At 43.8% G+C, this 21,500-nt stretch overlaps 1 protein-coding gene across 1 annotated transcript in view; it reads left to right on the forward strand.

Annotated features, from left to right (window-relative positions):
* Positions 1–915: 915 nt before the first annotated feature.
* tcerg1l (transcription elongation regulator 1 like) overlaps positions 916–21,500 on the forward strand; it is a 62,096-nt gene continuing 41,511 nt past the window's right edge. Inside the window, exons 1-4 of the mRNA XM_076298831.1 lie at positions 916–1,185; positions 2,438–2,584; positions 2,703–2,883; positions 11,288–11,464. Of these exons, the coding sequence (XP_076154946.1) occupies positions 916–1,185; positions 2,438–2,584; positions 2,703–2,883; positions 11,288–11,464 (775 nt within the window). The remainder of the gene's footprint in view (positions 1,186–2,437; positions 2,585–2,702; positions 2,884–11,287; positions 11,465–21,500) is intronic.

The raw sequence follows: 21,500 nt of genomic DNA on the forward strand, positions 1-21,500 counted from the left end.
TGGGAGGAAACGACAGCTGCGTTGACGTTTTTCATCGGAGACGTGTGTCCATGGACGGTGCGCTTTTTCTCAGCATACCAGTTCAGAACAATTTCAGAACATTTGTATCGCATCATTGTTGAAATCACTCTTGGATATTGCTACGAACTGTAGCCATCACTATTCTCATTTGAAATCAGGAATACACTTACCCACAATGGATAACTAAAGATCGGTGACATAAGGTGCTCATCAATAATATTTGGGTAAGTTTTACTGAGACAGCTTTTTAATTACATCCAGAATTAGGTTGTTTTCCTCGTGGAGCACATGCTTTTGCGGGTTGCAGTATCTTAAATGTGTTTTCAACTTAAAAAATGGACAAAGAGAGCTTGCCTGTTATCAGCGTGTTTTGACAGCAAGCATATGCTGCAGAGCAGAGGAGAATGAGCCGGGTTTATTTATTAATTTGATATTGATGCCAAATATTTTGGAGCAGATATCCTATTCGTACATTTCCCTGAACATTCTGTTCAAATTAAGCACTTATACAAAAATGAAATTTAAAAATAAAATGAGATTTTTAGTACACAAAATGAAAGTAGTTTAGTTCAGCATTTTAATATTAAAGACTATATTGCAGAATAGCCTGTCTAGCGCGATTTTATACGATATGCAGACATTTAAGAATATGCCGTTCAGATTTTGACATAAGATTGCCTCTTTTGCACAAAATGAATCTCTATATATGCTAGCAGAGTTGATTTACTTATGTCCGTTTTCCCTCTGCTGTTTTCAACACGTGGAATACCATGAAGATATGTGTGGGCATATCTCCCACGTAGTCCGATCTGCTTTTTGATGTATCTCCCATTCTCCCTCAACTCCCATTAAGGACACGGACACAGAGGACTCCGTCGGGTGTAGGATGTAGGGATGATCCCTGTTCCGCGCTTAAAGGGTCAGTCGCAGCTGTGGCAGATGAATGCAGAGCCGCCTCCTTGGGTATGGATGATCCCCAGCGGCTCGGGACTGTGCCGGGTGGGTGCCGCTGTTCCCGCGCCCCTCTTGCTCTCCGCTCGCCCACCTCCGCTGCTGCAGGGGCTCTCTAGCTGGCAGCTGTCCTGTGATCCGCTCATTCCTTTGATACGAATACCCCCAACGACAGAGCCAGCCATCCATCAGTTCCCACTTCAAAATGTCCAGGTATTGCTACTGCCTTATGAAAATGTTACCTATAGCCGACAAAGTTTGTCATCATCTTTAAAGTTATCTACAACATGTGTATCATATCAAATCACGATAAACATTCTCATCCGTAGGCTACATAAGATTACAGACAAGTCTGCTGCCGAAGTGTTTAGTAGTAGCCTACTTTATTCAATAAGGATGCTACAAATTTCATAGCAATGTTATTAACCGAATGATGCTGAAATGACGCTCAGAATAACGCAATTATAGTGCATATTTAATTCGGTGGATGTGGAGATTGGAATGTGTTAACAGATTGCCTGCCGTGCCCCCTGTCCTAATCTTGACTTTGTGTCTTGCACTGAGGGCACATTGATGCGGAGAACAGAGGACTAGGGCCCGGTTTGAGGATAGATTTGTATGCACTGTGTGCCTTGCAGTGTCTTCCGAGGTCCACAAGAGGTGCTTTTTTTTTAGCTCCAAGAGCTGAGAAGCACAATTTCCATGCGAGCACCAGGGCATGCAAAAGGGGCTTGATCAGGACTTCTCAGGCATATTGATAATGATGTAGACCTTGACTTTTCATTGCACTAAGCAACATTTACAGGCCCAGGATTTACGCGACTGTGAGGGTGGGAGGATCGCTTAAGCAGTAGGGAAAATGAAGGGCGATGATGCAGCACTTGTGTTTAAAGAGATTTTTTTTTTTTTGCATCTCAAAAGTTTTCCCCCCGAGTTTTCTGATAGATTTTTAATGTGGCAGCGGCATGACTCAGTAAGCATAGCCAGTATCTCTTGAGTGAGTGTTTTTATTCCAAGCTTTTGGAAATAGACCAGATAGTTGCCATCATCACAATTTCGCAGCCTACTGGTAAATGCTACTAGTGAAACGGATAAAACTGATTCAGAACAGTCTCAACCCAATGAGATCTTTTTACTTCAAATGTTTCTTCCCTAGTCATTGTCTTGCACAGATACAGCTTGTGGTATTTTATTACTTTGGTGTGAGATGTTTCTCCTTTGACATGTGGCATGTGTTCTTACGTTTTAATTTACTGACACAATTTCAGTCTAAGAAGGATGATGCAATGAATAAGCTCCCATGTGGAAAATAAACACACAAACAAATGCAATTGTCTGGAAACGTCCTAAAAGTGCCTGATTTGTCAAAGTAGCCTGAAGCACAATTGACATTATCAACATATGAACAAGTAACCCATGTGTATCATTCCATCATATCCCTTTTGTTATTTGTGTGACATTACAGTTCGATCTACCGTCAAGGCCCCATGTTCTTGGATTCCAGCCATCCGCAAGTGTGGAGCTGGTGCCCGTATTCCCCCGCGTGTACCGAACGGTGCTCCCCCCACATTTTAGGAAGGGCTGGGTTGAGAAGAGGCTCCCGGAGTATAAGGTGAGCAAGCCATCTCAGCACGGCAGCAGATCTTATCAGAAGTGAGCAGTATTGCTTGTGTCTTGTGTGGCGTTTTCTGAGGCATGAGCGACCTGTACATGTCGTCTTGCTGTTGCAGGTGTACCTGAACAACACCCTCGCTCTGGAGACCACCTGGCTTGGTCCCGAAGAAATAGGAATTTTCCAGAGGCAAGAGAAACCACTGCTGGTGACAAATCAAATGGCAATGAGCATATCTAGGCCAGCTTCTGCCTCCAGGAATTTCCACACTCTGCTGGTGTCACCACGCCGCATATCAGGTTTGTGTGGAAATGTATTACCTGCACTCTCTTTACTGGCCTGACCACCGTGATGACAACATTTATAAGGTGTTTTTCAGCATGGTTGATTTCAGTTCCAGCTGATTTGATTATTTATTTGTGTGTTTTATGTTGCTGCTGAGTTTAATCTTTCTTTTCACTCAGTGTCGGTGGTGAAGAGATAATGTCAGTAGACCGTTTACAGTCTCATGTAAACCATAAGAATTGCTGAACCATCTGTATGTGTGTTGTGTGGGAGTTTAGTTAGGGAAAGTTCGGCTGGACTGAATTAAATGTTGATGGAACAGGGCCGAGGACTGAGCTGTTGAAGTGCTGTTTATTGCAATGTGTCTGGAGCAAGGGTCAGAAGCATTTGCATACTTACAGAGTAGGTCATTATTTTTTTTTATATATTATAACACAGGATGGAAATACACCATTTGCTGATTGTAGGACGTCTGTTGTCAAGGAGGACTTTTTGCTTTTCACTCTTTGCATTGTCCTAGCTGTGGCAATGTGTGAATATGTGTGTGTTATTGTCCAATATATTGCTATATATATATATATATTTTTTTTTTTTTTTTTTTTTTTGAGGTTTGTACACAACTCACACCAAGAGGTGAAATAGGAATTCTTTCTTAGCCATAGGTCAAGGGCAGACTGACTGAAAGACTTTGATTGGTTTGCTCTCATTGGCTTGCACCAACAGCCAACAGTTGGTCCATACAATGGTGTACCTTTAGTTGAAATGACTATGGATAATACTTTCCTTAGTGTGTTATGGCTGGCTTTTGTACAGAGCCTGAGAAAAATGTTGTATCATTCAGACTTTGTAGCCATTATATTTAGTTGATGTTTTGGCCAGCAGATAATTTCACCCAGGTGAAGAGTAGCTCATTCCTTGAGTCAAAAACCTTGCTAACTTGACGAGAAACATTATGCCTTACAGTGTGCTGGCAAACCACATGGATTGTGCTAAAGTGATGCCCAGGGCCAAAAACACATTCTCATGCAGCCATGTCAGGGCACATTAGCCTCTCCCTGAAACACTGAAACACTTCCCCTGTTAAGACCTCGGCGCTGAAAGCCTGGGGGCAGGTCCGTGCAGCGGAAGGGAGGCTGATAGCCAGACAGAAGGGGTGGGCATGTATTGCAGTCATGGTCGTAATTAAGCAATCAATCACTTGTCGGCGTGATTGAGCGCTTGTCTGAGTGCGGTGTGGCCCACTTCACATGCCGCAGGGGAGGATCTGTCTGCGTAATGGCCGCATGTGTCTGGCGGGCCGTCCACTGACCGCTCTCAGGCTCCCGCTCCTGTCCTGGTCACTTCAGCATCCACTGAGTCCCTGTCGAAAGGGCTGGTCAGCAAGGACATGGCTCCTGATTGTATCTACTACATGGACAACCATGGCTGCATCCTCAGCTGTATGTCCTTGGGATCATTATAGGCCCAGCTGAACAGTAATCAGTCTCCCTTGCCAGAGCTCATTCATCTACTTTGAAGCTCGACACAGTTGTCTCTGCCCTTCTGTTAGTAGAACTTCAGTGGCTTTACAGATGGATGTGATGTTGTGAGGTAATTGTTGTGTAAGCTTCTGATGTGTTTGTGATTGATGTAGCCCCCCCGCCCCCACCCCTCAGGCTTGTTTACTGTTAGAAGTAAGCCTAGGTAAATAGTGTGCATGCTGTGCACAGGAAAATAAGTGCACATTCAAATTAAGTCATTACAGTGAGGGTCCTAATAATGGCGGCAGCCTGGTCTCATTGAAGTGTGCACTCAATGGAGTATCATGTATTTTTAAACGAGAGACGTATTACTCCCTCTGACAGTCATCTATATAAACGACCAGCAGAGCTTAGGAAGCATTCACACCCTGGCAGGATGGCTAGCCGAGATGGGGGTTCTGATGATTACGAGTGCATTACGCATGGGAAGAGAGTACAAAAGTTATGGCAAGTAAGGCATAATGTAAAGCGTGTAAAAGTAGCAATGAATGTTTCATGCACATCATTCCAAGTCCATATTCTTGTCCATGTGTCTGGGCATAAGCCATCTGGAGCAGAGGAGCAGGAGCAGAGGCGTGTGGGCTCAAACGCAGTGGAAGCTCAAGGTAGTTATGCATTCATGCCAATGAGGATTTACTGAGATGAGCGGAGTGGCCAGACTTTGCATGCCTGCTTTAATATTTCATCAAATGGAAATGTATGTTTTGCTCACTGGTTCACAACATGCAGACACACCAAAACACACAGAGCAGTTTGTTGCCTGTCTATCATGGAAATAGAAAACCACGCAAGCATTTTGAAGACATGCTCTGTCGGAGCATTTCCTATTTCAAACCTGTTTTTTCCGTTCCGGGGCATACAAACATGTCATATTCCAGAGTTTCAGCTACTGCATGACACAGGAAATGCAACTAACTGTAACTTTCCTCTCTGGGAATGGTGTTTGCATTAGAGTCACGCAGAAAAAGGTAATCCTGACTGATTCAAGCTTGAATGATCAGAATATTGTTATTTTAGAGGAGCATGTAGGTCTAAGTCTTTCCTGTCGTTAATGGTATGAATCCTATTACAGATGTGTTTTTCCTTGCAAATATGTTCTGTGCAAGATGCAGCAGAGAATTTGGAAATTATAGTTCATGCCTTTCTACAGGCTGTCTTCTGTTTAGATGTTAAGATATCTCAGTACTCAGTTGAATGTAAAATGTCCACTGCCGTAACGCAGAAACAATGTGGCTATCATCATTGCTGTTGTCATTGCATGTGTATTTTTATATGCCAAACACCCCAGAACAGAACTACAAGAAAATGGTATCTTCAAATAATATCTTTAATATGCTGATAATATTACTGAAAAGAAAATCTATCAAAACCAATACCAGTTCTCTTACTTGATATTCTTCTCATAATTATTCAAATGATGTATTTAGCTCATCACTCTCATTTGGAAGTCTTTGAACTGCAATTGCTAAGGTGACCTCTTATAGTCTTTAGGGGAACACATATTGATCCTGCTTTTGCACCAATGACTCCATCAGTTGAATGCAGAGGACATAACCATAAAATCCTGCGATATATCACACTGAATGAAACAGGTTCAGTCACTGCCTTTTCTGGTGGTGCCATCAATCTGCCATTTAATTAACAATTCTGTAAACAAATGTCTGAGTCTGGGCAGATTGAGTGGTCATTTCCAGCTCTGATAGGCCATTTTGTTTCAAGGCTACTTTCTCTCAAGGGCTGCTCATCTGAGTTTGGCTGTTTTTTAAAGTGTATGATCTCATCAGACACTTATACATGCAGTAGTGGCTTATACAAGCCAAAACATCCCAAACATGTGTTATGCTCACAACATGCCCTTGCTAGTGTGAGATGTTCTATGTTTATCTGGAGTACTTTGAGGTTATATTCAGATCCATTGCCAGCTGATATGCATGATTGTCCCAACTATTCTATGCATGAGGAGCATGCCTTTCTAACACAATATGCAAACAACAACAATCAAACCCTATTGTATAATTTAAATAGAGCATCCTGCCTAAAAGCAAATTCTATGAATAGCAGTATAATGGAATAAATTATTTATGGCACTGTGAATTTGCTGGGTTTTTTTTGCCTCTCCCTCCAACAAAATCAAGAAGACTTTCAGTGGCACTAGGTCCAGTCCAAGGTTGTTGCCATACACTATTGAAACATTTTGACCTCAGGTTACTATGCTGGAAAACCTCATACAAAGGTCTAGGCATTTAATTAAAAAGACAAAGGTCTAGGCATGTTGGTCTTGAATCGTTAGATGTTTCCAAGAAAGGCTATCTTTCTCAGTTTTCTCTTCCTATTAATGCCTTAAAAACAATCAAAGTGTTAAAGTTGTACCCCAACCTTGTGCCGTTAAAAACTCAAAAAATACTGCCCTCTAAAAGGCCAATTACCATAGATGACTGCCCTCTAGAACTGCCCCTAAACTCATATTTCTCATCTCACTGCGTTTGCAACCTCTGGTTATTGACGGAGCCTAATGAAATGTGAAAAGTCACTCTGAACCCTTTGTCATGAAATTGCAGGTGCTGGAAAATTGAGATGAAAGTTGATTGGTCGATTTGGGATGAGGCAGTGAAGCGTTGTGCAGGAATGCCGCAGCATTGCTCTTCAAGAAGGCTTAGGAGACTCCAAGGGACCATCAGCAGGAGTGAGCTCCTGAACGCTCTCTCATGGAGGCTGTTCATGCTCCATTTTTCTCACCGAGAAAACTCAATATCCAAAATGAGAACAAAATATGAGAAAAGATTGACTTTATTGTGGCTAAAAGAATTCAGTAAATTCATCCAGTCTTGAGGAGACATGGGGGAGGTAGACACACAGACGGTTGGCGAGATAGACACACATTTTGACTCCAGGAACATACTGTACGTGAAAAGTGACACCTTAAAAAGTGGGGTATCTGTGTGTTGCACAACACAATGCAACATCATCAATGCAGCCTTTTATTCTGTCTTCACAACAGCACAGTCATAAATATTTCTGTTTACTTTGGCTGATCTGAGAGCGTTCAGCAGAGCGTGTCACCCCTGAAGTGATTTGCCACATCTCATCCAGACTATTGCCTCACATATGGTTAAACATCAGTTCAAACAGAATTTGTTTCCGAATCAGCAGAAAGAAACAGTTAATTAGATGGCAGCTGACTTTGAAGCCCATTGTGTGTGCTAATTGATCGGAACCGGGGTGCTTGCCCTTCAGAGGAAAAGTCATATTTCCTTCAGCCGGAGCAGTGGGCTAAGCGGTGCAGTATGGCCTCCATCTGATGAGCCGCGAGCAGGCAGTGCAATCTGCTCCTTCAGTGAGGTGGTGCATCTTCTCCCCCGCCACCCTGGCCCCCACCCTTCCTTGTCAGGCCAGGCTCTTAGCTCTCTCATAGATTAGTGTGGGAAAGCGCATCCAGGAATAGGTTGAGCTGATCCATTTTTCAGAGCAAACAAAGGCCCTCGGCATTATTATCAGGGCTTTGTTTAGCAAAACATATTTCTTTACTAGTCAAGATGGGGGGGGGGGGGTTGCAGGAGTACATTAGAATATAAAGGCTCTTTGAGAATAAAGATGAAATAAACACAAAGATTTTTTTTCCCACAGGCCATAAGAAAGCATAGGTTCAGTTGCCAGTTCATTATAGAGGCTATGCAAGGGGGATCTGAGCACTGGAACAGCACTGGGGTAGTCTCAGGACCACGCTGATGGATGGAGTATGTGGAGGGAGAGAGGGAGAGAGAGAGAGAGATCCAGTGTGTGCTCTAGCCTGCTGTTTCAGGACCACAGACATAATGGACAGCTCCCTGGCGTCTCAGGCTTCTTCCAGCACTGCTTATTGTCAGCATTAGAGAGGGCAGAACATCATCAGCAGAAATACCACAAAGAGAAGAGAGCACCAGGAATAACATGGAGTGTCCTCACATCTTCTGTGTGCAAACTTTATGGTTATCTGTATGTGAGGGCAGCTTCTATTGAAATATCAGACAGAATCTCAGTTTAAGAAGCTAATGAAGACTTATTTTCCTGGGTTTGCCTGAGACAGGACTGGACATTTAAGTGCTGGGGAGCGGTAATTGCCACCCCAGAGAGAGACAGAGAGAGAGAGAGAGAGAGAGGTGAGAGAGGGACAGAGTAGGTGTCTAGTTTCTCTGCCAGAGTAATTTAGAAGGCACAGACACTGATGCTGTTTGCTTTTTTCTTTCTTCTGTTCTTCTGTGCTTCACTCAGGCAGCACAGATCACCAGACAGAAGAAAGTAGCCCTGAAAGTAAACAAGAAAATGAAAAAGAAATAGGAGTAAATAACGGAGTAAATAAGTACACTCAAAAGACAGTATTCCCAGTGATGTTTTACGATTTGCTTTGTTCACCTTGAGATCTGCCTGGCTGTCTTGTTCATGTTTTCTTTTGGGGTGAGCCACTATCAGATACATAAGTCACAATTCTCATCTCAGGAGCTGCCCACTGAGGGCTTTGTCCAAATAATGGGGTGTCAGGCTGCTTGTCACGCATCTTCAGCACCCACCCGTGGCATGTCCCGTGGTTAGGTGTTAAACTGAAGTTGTTCTGCTTTAAATTTTCATCACTCAGGAGGTGGTGAGCGGTTGCAGTCGCGTTTTTTTTTCTTTCTTTTTTTCATCCCGAGTCCCTAGTCCCAGTTGTGCCTTCATGTGATGACAGGAGGACTTCTCCCCCATCTCTTACTTGTCTTTTTAAAAACATCTGTCTTTGCAGTCACTCTGCAGTGGCTTTGGAGCGGCGCTGTATGAGTTATCCCTAGTGGCCTCATTTTAGTGGCACACTCTTGCATGCTAACCACACTCCCTCAGATCTTCCCACTCGCCCCCATTAGATAAAGTGCTGCTGGTTCTGGGGGGGTTGTGTGCGGGGTTAGTGTGGGGAGGCTGCATTGTGATTCTAATTGTTTTAGGATGTCACCACCACTCTCTCTCTCTCTCTTTCTCTCTCTCTCTTTTATCTATCTCTCTCTCGCTCTCCCTTTTTCTTTCTATCCTTTTGCTTTCTTTCTTTCTCACTTTCTCTCTGACTACGTCGTTTTCAGACTGTTGCCTTTTCCTCTGGCTATGTCAGGCATGCGGGGGAATGGTTGTGATGTGGGGCACATTCTGAGATCTGCCCATTTTGCAGAGGGTTTATGTTGCCAATCGGCATTATCAAAAGTGTATCCTTAGGATTGGATCATTTTATAGGGATATGATAGAATCCACACATACAGACGCAGCACTTCTGCTACAAGCTATGTGAAAATATGCTTGTCAAACAAACCTTTGTTCCAGGCTGGAAATGTTCAAAGTCTTGTTTTATTCCAGTGAGAATGTAGCAAAAACAGCACTTCTGTTGTGAGTTCTACACCAGCTATTTTCCTTTCCTAACTCCACCTATGTCTAATGTCTCAGTGTACTGCTGTAACCTGCAATAAGGGATGATCACAGCAGACATGTCTCCTGCTGCATCCATACACTCTCCAGTGTAATCCACATAGGAAATGGTTTGTACAGCTTCATTCATATGCTCTTGTGAGGGGCCTTTGTTTGGCACATTTGCTTACAGGGATCCCCATTTGTTGAGTCTTGATTATAGTCCCATCCCTGGCTCCTGCAGTAAAGCTCTGTGATAGATGACTTCAGTCTAATAGACCCATCATTGAACTGAGGCAGGGAGATGAACAGGGAGGATAAATTCTATGAAAGCATTGTTGACAGCTATTTAATTGGGAAACAAAAGGGAGGGAACACAGCACTGAGCAGAGAAAAAAGCAAAACAAAATGAAAATGAAAAAAACAAAATATTAGCAGGCATTTGGATGATAAAAGAGCAGTTCTGTTTTACGCGACTCTCATGTTGACTTTAGCCACTTTCATTTTGGGCTGTCGTCATTGGCGGGCCATGGAAGCTAAAAAGGCTCTTTTCACATCAGATGCAGGAGTGGTTTCCTCGTCTGTTTGATATGCAGGTGCTTGCCGGGCTGCTAACTCACCAACTACTGACTCATTATGCCTTTCTCTTTTTTTGTGTGCGGTGCCGTCCGCACCCGTTGCCAAGTTCTGCCTCTCCTCCTTATCAGAAGCTTTGGCTCCTGTTGGTAAAAGCCTCCTCATTACCGTCCCCTATTACAGGCGTCCACTCCATCAGAGGGACAAGCCGGGGGGGGGGGGGGGTTGGGGATAGAGGGGTGGTGGCTGTGTCTGTGTGTGTGTTGGGGTGGGTGCTGTCAGGCTTAATTGGTACTCAAGAGTTTGGGTTTTAAAAGCATTTGCTGCAGCTGTGGACTGATGTCATTACACACTCTTCCCCTTAGAGGCTGGCGCCTGCTCAGTCAATCATCTATGCACCCCAGTCGCAATCCTGAAAGTCATCACCAGTTAGTGTTGAAACAACCCACTGTACAGCTGCATGTAGCCAGAGTGCAGCCGTGATTACATTTAAATGGCGATGTTTATTGATTCCGGTGTCAAAGCAGTTGGGTATGCCTGGAGAGAAATTAAACCGTGATAATGTCCACGGCCATAGAACTCTCCTTTAGAACGCTCCTCTTGTTTGAACACATTATCTCTGTTAATGACTGCACCATTCAAATAGTCTATCCCATGAGCCTTTGCAAAACCATGCAGTCGAGCCCTCGAGCAGTAGTGAGATGGAAGAAGTTTTGTTCTGAGTTGCTGAGCATCACAGCCTGCAGGTAAGCTTTTGGAGCGGTGACTCTGGCCTCTGTGTCATAAGAAGTCAAGAATATGTAAAAGTAATTTCTATCTGTAAAACAAAAGTACTTATTCTCTGACCACAAAAAGTTCTTTACAGTCTCGCGTTTAAGAAACCTGGCGAGCCTCTGGTGAATTGCGTCTGTGTTTCTATCTCCAGGCTGTCCGGTGGCTATCAAGCGAGTGCGCAGCAACAAGAGGATCGCGTTGGCGGCCGCCGCCATGATGGCCATGGAATCGGAGGTGGCCCAGGGGCCGTCGGCCTCCTCTGCGCACCCCCTCCACCTCCTCTCGCTGTCCCCCATAAAGATCCCCTTCCTCTCTCCTCACCGCCCAGGTAAGCGCCTCCTTCGTCTCCTTCCTCTCCTATCCTTCTCCTGCTCCTCTGGCGGTACATCCTGACCTGATTGGGGAGATTGCTGAGACTATAATTAGCATGGGGTTGTTTTTTTCCCCCCTCAAACAAAAAAGGTTCTGATATTCTAATTGGTCGATTGTACTTGCAAATGCTTTTGGTTATGCAGATGATGCATTGAGCAGCTAGTGTTTGTTTTCATTTTTGTTGACGATACCGCTGCATTTTTTACCCTTCCTTGGTTTCAGGTTGAGCTCAGACACCGCGATATGCCAGTTGGTTTAATGAAAACCGATATCTGTAGGCGACTGGTAGATGGTCACCTGTGCACGCACTCTTGTGGCCGACCTTAAGACAGTGATCTACTGTATCTCATGGCTCGTTGACTTGCCTTTTCGCTTCACAAAGCTGAAGGGCCATCTTGTGCTAAGTGAGTGTTCCGGAGCCCGGGACCTTTGACCCTGGTGCTTCTGTCCAGCTGAAAGATAAGAGGTGGGCAATTGTCACATTTAAATCAAGGGGACTGGCGCGTAATGACTGCATGAAGAGAATGGAGGAGTTTGCCGTGGCTGTGCCTCTGTCATTGGCCCCCTTTGTGTCCTTCCCCTCTCCCCTCATCCAGATGGATAGGGGGCTTTCTGTTTTGTAGTCTCACCTCAGCTTTTGTGTGTTCCCAATTTACTGTACAGATAGATGGGCACTGAACCAGGACTGCAGACTGTGCTGAAACAGAAGAAAGGGGAAAAGGGGGGATAGAGAAAGATAGATAGAGCAGGAAAGAGGAAGGGAAGAATGAAAGATTAAGAGGGCTAGAGAGGTAATTACATTTCAGCCTATTCCCTGTCATGCATCTCAGCTCAGAGACATTGATTGCCTTAATGTTACCTTGAGTATGGACAGAAGGCTGACGGAGCGGTCTGCACTTACATTATTTTGACTCGACCTTTAAGATTTTTTCCTCAAGAGACAGCATGCAGAATGTTACACCAACCCTCACAAGCTCCTCTGCAGTTTGTCTGCAGAGCCCCATTCAGGAGAAATGCCTTCTCCATCATTTAGGCCCGTGTTTCGTGCTGTAATTTATTCTAATTGTTGGAGGAGAAGTGACATTACTTTTCGGTTTTCATTCCATCCATTACCTTAAACAGGTCAGGCAGGTCTACACTGAGCTGCATTGCAATGCTGTCTGGTTGCCCTCGCCCCTGACTCAGTTCCAAACTCCCATAGAAGCTCAGCCAGCTTAATGGCTGACGGACACAGACATTCACCCGGAGTCATATTGATTAATTAATGGACTTGATTAATTGATGTTATTGCATCAGAAAAAGTCTGTATTTTAAGACAGTACATGAGAGATAAAGGCTTCGAAATATTTAGACATACTGTATATATATGTATCAACACACTCCATATTCTCTCTTTCTCTCTCTCTATATCTGTTTCTTTTGATGTGATGTTGAGTGTGTGTAGACACGGCATACCCTTTGTGTGCTGTGTTTCATATGCCTGGCATATTGGTTAGTTTGCTTTTCAGTGCTGAGAACAAAGTTGTGAATATTCCAGTGTGAAACACACTCAGGGCCAGATGTACTAACGCTTTTGCGCCCACTTCAGGCGTATTTGTTTCGCAATGTGCGTGTAAAATCATTGCGAGGTATGTACAAACAGCCCGCAATGATGTAAAAGCGCAAACTACCTGTCGCGGGAGCTGAAAGTGGCAGATTGCGATTGTCATGTCATGCATATGCATTCATGGGAGGATCCAGGGGAAAGTGGGAGTTTAGCGTAAAAAGATGGGAGGTGAAGAGTAAAGAGCGCCTAGTTATGTATTTCGCGGTATGTACAAAGACTGCTCCTGAAAGCGCACTTCTATTCTGCGCCTAAATACTTCCGCCTTGTAAAAGCAGGTGTTAATCCAAACTGCAGTTCAATGCGTCAATAAGAGAACCTTTCAAAGACAACAGAATCACTATTTACAGCACCAGTTTTTGTGGTGAAAGTATTTGTACTACCAAAAGCAACCTTAACTTTCGTTGGCCTTTCGAATGTCTTACTTTCACTTTCACGTCATTCACTTAAACTTTCCTACTTGCTAGATTTGACCAATCTTCCATAGCCTACGTGCACAAGTAGTTTGAGTAGAACTACTGATCTTCATTATCTCCCTGCTTGTTTACATCCTATCATGTATGGTATTATTTCATGATCGGTAAACGTTTGATTCTTTTTAATGTTGTCATCCATTAATTTCATTCAACTGCGCTTGTATGTAGGCGCTGCCATTCAGTTGTGGACGTTCGTAAGTTGCGTTTATGGGCGGAGAAAGGCAGAGAAAGGCGCAGTTTACACTAAGGATTGAACGATTGATAAATACGACGGAAACTTGGGTCTGACCGTGTTCGCAATCTGCGCTGTGTCCATGGCGCTGATAACGCTACATTCGCAAATGTACGTCAATCTGGCCCTCAGTGTGAAATCCTAAAGCATGGTGATTTTAGAAGTTTTGATCCAGGACTTGTGTAACGTCCTGGCTTGAGGACGAGACAAAAACAAGGGCACACGCCACACCGCAGAGAAGATTTAACAATAATTTATTGAGAGCGTTTAACATAACCAACCCAAAATAATTAGAAACCCTGAATATGTCAGTAAAGTCAGTGGTATGGATGCACGGAGTAATGTAGTGGTGCTAAATAAATTAAAGAAAAGAAATACCAAAACCTAACAAAACCCAGACTCAGGTCTGCTGCTGCCACCAACAACCCTACGCCCGCTTTCTAACCCGCAATGCATCAGGGTGCCTTTTAAAGATACCCTGGACACCAGGTGTCCTAACAATTAATCAATTAAAGGTGCAGATGAGCAGGCCAAGCTGATGAGGACGCCATGTACACTCCATATTCTCTCTCTCTCTCTCTTTCTCTCTCTCTATATCTGTTTCTTTTGATGTGATGTTGAGTGTGTGTAGACATGGCATACCCTTTGTGTGCTGTGTTTCATATGCCGGGCATATTGGTTAGTTTGCTTTTCAGTCCCTGCTGAAAACAAAGTTGTGAATATTCCAGTATGAAACACACTCAGTGTGAAATCCTAAAGCATGGTGATTTTAGAAGTTTTGATCCAGGACTTGTAAAAGGATGTTTACACGTTTCTGCTGTCATTGTGCAGTTCATCACGCAGACTTCTTCATGTTTGATTCCTTTTCAAGTCCGCCACACACACCACTGTGGGATTGTCTCTTAATGGTTATTTTCAACTGCTTTGTATTTCCATGGATTTCTTGAGAAGCACAAACCTTTGAAAAGAATATAACTTATTTGAAACACGAACGCTGTCAATGGGATGCAAGACAAATTTTGCAGAGAACCACTCGGGCTGTAAAATTGGATAGTGGCAAAGTGTGGCATTTGGCAGACACATCCATCTTTTTGCCTAATGATCCAATGTAATCACACACATGCCAAAGGACAGACTTGTTATTAAGTCGGAAGAAAATCTGATCATGCTCCTTATGAAGGGGGTCTCTGTTTGGGGTGCGGTGAGATTTACGGGGATTATCTGGGACGTGCGTAGCGACTGGGGACGTTGTAAGCGTCTGCCTCTGACTGCGCCGTTTTGTCTCCGCACGGAGAGTCCCTTCTGAAGTCTGATGAGGCCTGTGTAGGACAGACTCGGAGGATGCCTTTGTAGTCTCTCCGAGGTGGAGAGATTCATTAAGGCCAGCTGGTAATAAGGTTGCGGCCCACTCCAACGCCTGAAGAGTGCGAGCGGCACACACACACACACACACACACACACACACACACACACACACACACACACACACACACACACACACACACACACGGGCCGAGGACATAAAGATTGATGAAGCGCCTGGCACTCATCAATTTGTCATCATATCGCTGTGATCACTATGATGAGTATATTTTCATATTGGATCAGGAGATAGAGTTTGACTTCCATTAGTACTCGCTCTGCATGGCCAAACACTAAGACATTATGCAGCGCCGCTACCTTTAGAGGAGGCAGCACTGGAAAGACGCACAGGCTGCCGCTAGTGCGGGAGCTACTGATACCCTTGACATTTCCGAGCCTTGAAAAAGACAGCCAATACAGGGACTGTTAGATAAGCAGCACGGCATTTTTTCCCAAAAGATTACATACATGATTAAAGAGTTGAAAGATTAATGTGATGCAGGGTGCATTTCAAATGCAAATTAATTATGCATTGACTTTGGCCTTTTGCTGTCTGAGCTCAAACATTTAATTGTGTCTATTCAAGGCTCTGTGCATACACTGGTAGGTGCTAAAGCAAATTGGGTTCTCAGTTCTCCTCAATATGTAGTTAAGATATGTAAATCATCCTGGAACACTGGACAGATAACCTCCAAATGGAACAAACAAATTAAAGTTGAAGCTAAAAAAAAAAACAGTGCCATAGGCAGAGTTCCTTTTGGTTTTATAAGAGGTAGTGTTGTTTTGGGGGACACTGCGACTGAAGCTCTGCAGTGTTCCTTTTGGTTCTATAAGAGGTAGTGTTGTTTTGGGGGACACTGCGACTGAAGCTCTGCCCATGTGCTGATAAAACCCAGAGCCTGATTAAAACCTTTAAAGGTTTTTGAACATTCTAACATAAGATTCCGTTCCACAGCAATTGAAGGTTCTAAAATTCTATGTTGAATTCAGAGCCTTGTAGATAGAAGATACCTTTATATGGCTCTGGTTGAATTCAATGAACCCAGATATTCTTTAGAACGTTCATTTCCCAACATTCCCGTCGTACTCCTTTAAGGGTTAAAAAAATTAGCGAATAATGGAGTAATCCGGCTGAAGTGACGGCATCCGAGTGACAGGGCGAAAGACACATGCTGGCGAGTTAACGCTCTCTAACTCAATTTCCCCCGATAGGACCACTTATCGCTGTTCGGGGACCGGGTCAGCAGAGGTGAGCGCTCCCCATTTGGTGTCCTGCATATCATCCGATTATCATTAATCCTCCATTTCCACACTTCATTGTCTCCGTGGAGACGGGAGGCCCGGGCCTCTAATCAGCTTTGGGACCCCCTCGCCACACAGTGGAGCCGCTGCAGTGGCAAACACTTCCTCTGTGCACAGGACCAATTTCAGAGCGAACCCACTCAAGCACTAACTTTCTGAAAGGTCAGTGGGATTCTTCTGGAAAGATCTGAAGTACAGAACAAGGAGACTATGACGAGAGAAGGCATGGGGTGTGTGTGAGGGGGAAGTGTTTGGACCTGAAATATGTCTCTTACTCTGCTGTTCCATTAATCAGGCGGAATTGAGTCTGGCCTTGACCCATCTAAAAGATCTGTGTGATCTGTCAGTTTCAGTGGTGAGATCCAGACTGTGCTGTTTTTCTGAAGGGGCATACGAGATGAGTTCGGCCTGCATTGATGCAAAGTTCTGAGCTGCTCTGCAGAGCAAGTATTGATCTTCATTAAAATGGTTTGACAGATGTTGATGCAGTGGCCTAAAACTGTTTTGCAGGATGCTTCCGCCTATGACTGGACATCATGACTCACACTTCAATTACACATACACGCACAGAAACACCAACACTTTTATCCAAACACACACACACACGCACACACTAAGACTAAGGCTTGAATCTGAAGGTTGCCTACTGTATATCATCAGCATAGCCTACTTTTCTGCTACCTTGGTGCCCTGCAAGTAAGTCAGATAATATAGATATTGCAAGTCTAATTCACTGAGCCATCTTTTGAGCACCCTTTTGACATACAGCACATTACTTTGATTAAGCTTGTAGCATAATTTCACACTTATGGCTTTTAGTGACAAATGACTGATCTGCAGAGAGAGAAAAAGTGTCTGCATCTATGTGTGAGTATCTCTCTTTGTGTGTGTGTGGTGTGTGTGTGTGTGTGTGCTCGCAAGAGAGAAAGAGAGAGAGAGTGCGGAACAGAGAGAGAGAGAGAGAGAGAGAGAGAGAGAAACGGTTGATCTGTCTGAGGCACAGAGGAGAATAGAGTGAGGAAAGCACTTTAAAATTGCTATATGCAATCCAGGGTCAGGGTGTATTTTCAGCTAGAAACAGCCTGACTGCCATTACTATGGCACTGAAAGCCATTAAAGATTTCTGGCAAACAATAGCGTCTGATTGTGTCACAGGTTTTGAAAGTTCTTTTCTTTTAGCCTGACAAGCTCCTCTCTCCTCTCCTCTCCTCTCTCTCCTCTCTTTTCCTGGCAGTCTTTCCCTTCATGTCACACTGTTATCTTTACTCACCTGACAGAGTATTTATATCAACTCAGCACGCAGGGAAGCCATAGTATGACCTCTCTATGGCAGCCCATCTTAGAGAGATGGCTAACAGACTGAATAAAGAGTACGGTGCCAAAAAGACGCCCAAAATAGACCGACTGGCCTCATTATTGTAATTACAGACACTATGAGATTTATAGGACATTAATTATGATGGGAAGAGTGGTGGTGGCTCTAAGTCGTGTTTGGAAGTTGTTTTATGAGAAGTGAGAATGTAGCGCAGGATGGGGGCTTTTCTCGCTGAATTTCATCACTGTATCTTTTGATAAGTTTACAACAGGCTCATTAGTTGAGCATATTTAGACGCATGCGGTGGGTGTTTGTGTGGGGATGAAGTAAGCTGCCTTGAGCCACTGGGGCTACATGTTATCAGTGGATGTTTGCAGTGAATTTTAAAGTCTCTGGAATGGTAGTTTGGAGTTAAATGAATGGGAAAGAATTCTACTTTTTAGAGTAGTAGAACCGAGCAATGAATGATCAATCCGTGGTTGGTAAATAATTATTTTCCCCATCCAATGTTTTCATGCATTCTGCGTAGAAGAGTGTAGCTTCAATGTAAAGCTGATATAAGCTAATAGAGTTGTTGCTTACCTCTGTCAGACCTAGCCTTTAAAACAATCTATCCTCCCCTCAATATGTAATGTGAAACAATTGGCATGCAGGTTTGCCTTGCTTTGAGCTTTTCTGTTACTGCCAGATATTTTAACCAAGCAGAAAATTGTGTTGTTGATCACATCCCTTGAGAGTACTACAGACAAAGTGTTTGTTTGCTTAAATCACATTCTTTGTTTTTTCGTTATGTTTGAGATGAACGATTCCAAAATAGTATTGCCCAGGCCATCTTCAGTGGGTGGGTGTTGCAGTAATGCAGTAGTGGTGTTGGGTTCAGCATGGTGGCATTTGAGCTTACGTCCAGCCGGCCTCTCAGCACTGTGTTCCTCTGTAAAGCTGACCAGACAATGCCCCGCTGTCACAATGGGAACACATCATGATGCAGGCCATCTGCACAGACAGGACCTGTCGCAGGGCTGTTTTCTTTTTTTTCACAGCCCTTTCTCAGGCATCTGAGAGAGCGTGGTGATGAGTGTCCTTAAGGTTACCTGGCCTCTGTTTGCCCCGTCTTTGATTCTTTCTCTTTTTGTCTGCAACCTCATATTAATATTCTCTTTCAAATTTTAATGACGAAAAAAATCTTCCTGTGCCCCGATTCACTGTCACAACAGATAAAGCCATGGTTCTTGTTGGTAAAATATAGTCATCTTTGTTCTGAAATGCTAGCTTTCCATACAAGGTCTCCCTCTCCCCTTTCCTCTGTCTCTCACTCAGTTTCTCTCTAAGCCTCCAGTCCCCCCTCTCTCTCTTTCTCTCTCTCTCTCTTTTGTCTCTCTCTCTAAGCCTCCAGTCCCCCCTCTCTCTTTCTCTCTCTCTCTCTCTTGTCTCTCTCTCTATATCTTGTCTTATCCACACACACACACACACACACACACACCTACATGTTTCAACTTTTTGTACCAAGCTTAGCTGAAAGACATAGTGAAATATTTAGGTGAAATATTGCCTGGCTTATTTAAATGTAAATTATTCGTTTGAAAAATGCCTACTTTCATTTTCCATGTTATGGCAATATTGCTTAGTTGAATTATGGCTGTATTTCATGTCATGTTATGCATGTCAGAAGCCACAGGAAGCAAGGATTGATGTGGTGGTTTGGAGTTATTGCTAATGAAATATGGAAGTGTCCCATTGCTGCATAATCTTTACATTCCCATCGTAACACATCTTTTAAATGGAATAGAAAGGACAGTTTTGATGTGTGTGTGTGTGTGGGGTGGGGGGGGGCAGTTGTATGTGTGCTGCTAATATGTAACTACATGGATAATGCACATACATCATATGTGTGTCATGTTTCAGTGCCTCACAGAAGTATATAATATATGTGTTTATTTGTCCTCATTATTGTAGATGGTTGGAAAAATAGAACAGTAATTATCATCCATCAATATTTTTTTGAATTGATAATCCTAGGGTCTCTCTCTCTCTCTCTCTCTCTCTCTCTCTCTCAGTCTGTCTGTGTAGGTGTGTGGGTATAGTGTGCATGAATCTGTCTGAGTTAATGAATGTCCTTTCTTACCATTTCTTGGCTGCAGACCTTGATCTGTGATCTAGTCTGAGAAACAGTCACCAACACCCCCTTAAAGCATATGACTGTACTAGAACCAGAGATTATATATCCCATCAGACATGGGGTTATCTGCCCACACTGCTGGCTTGAAGCAGAGGCATTCTGATGGCATGAGGCTCTGGTCTCACACGCCAGCATGCCCCTCTGGTCAGTCCTCTTCAAATAGCCACCGCTGATCTAGCACTGCCATTCCGCCTGATACATAATTTAAAGGTGAGTTAAACTGCAGCCCTCAATGCCACTTAGAACCAAGAACTGTATATCTGCTAAGACCTTATTGTGTGTCTAATGCACGCTGTCTCAAATTTACACTTCCAATAAATGGACAGACTGTACAAAGCACTATTTTAGGAGGGCATTGTGGGTACAGAGCAGGTCTTTCAAAGCGGTCTATTGGATTAGGATTTTAGATTAATTGCATTTCCTATGCCAGGATCAACATTTATTGCCTTGGCTTAGTACACAGACACTCAAAACGATGTATAAGCTCCATTGCACAACACAGCATCCATATTGAAAGACATACAGCGTGTCATTTTTTTTACTGCACTTCTTATGTGTTGTTGATGTCTCCACATTGCTTGATTTGTATTGCGACTCGCATACTAGTGTCACTGAATATTTTGAGGAGAACAGCTTGGCAGGTCTGCTTTCGGGCGCCGCAATCTTAACGGCTCAGTGGGCCTTTTTGTTTTTATCCTCGCAGACAGGGAACTGTGAGTCCAGCGAGCGAACCCAGAGAGCCGGTGAGGTATTTCAAGCCAGACACACAAGTAAATCTCCTGACTTTAAGAGAAAAGGGGGTTCAAGTGTGTTTTGCTTTTTTTTTTTCAAAATAAGAGGATATAGGATCACAGACCCACAGAAGAAAAAGTGGTAGATATTAACGGTTGCACACTCGCAAGCACACACTCACACACACTCTCTCTCTCTCTCTCTCTCTCTCACACACACACACACATACAGTACGCACACAAATGTGCGCGCACACACACACGCAACTCTTTTCGTGCCATTTCCTTTCACACTCAGAAAGCTTTCTGATCCTTTTTTTCCACACCTCTCTATCCACCCTGGAGGTCTAAGCCACTTGACGAAAATGAAATCAAGCTGGGCCCTCCTTTCTCCACCATAAGCAAATGTACTGTAGCGCAGGGAGCTGGGGCCAGCGGCCTGGTTTTGATGCTCTCCGCGTGAGTGTCCGTGGGCGTTCATAAGCTGTGTCAACGCTCCGTGCCAGCAGTCCATGTGGTTGGGCTCCAAGGTATGTTCCAGAGATCAGCTTGCAGCTCTGCATCACCACATCAGCATGCCTGTGTCTGAGTGCCTCTATCCTCACTACACATCGCCATTAAGCCCATTGAGTCTTCTTGCTTCACACGGTTCTAATGTGTTGTGTTTTTCTTTACTCTGAATGATCTATCCATTTAGGAACTGGTGTTGTTTTATTCTACACCCTTGTATTTTATGAGATACAAATAACGTCTGAGCTTAATTACTAAGGCAGGTGTAAAGTGTTTCTTTACACC

The sequence above is a fragment of the Alosa pseudoharengus genome, unplaced genomic scaffold (assembly GCF_046254945.1).
Source record: "Alosa pseudoharengus isolate Yale_2024_CS ecotype anadromous, Long Island Sound unplaced genomic scaffold, YU_APseudo_1.1 YU_APseudo_1.1_scf_21, whole genome shotgun sequence".
NCBI lineage: Eukaryota > Metazoa > Chordata > Actinopteri > Clupeiformes > Clupeidae > Alosa > Alosa pseudoharengus.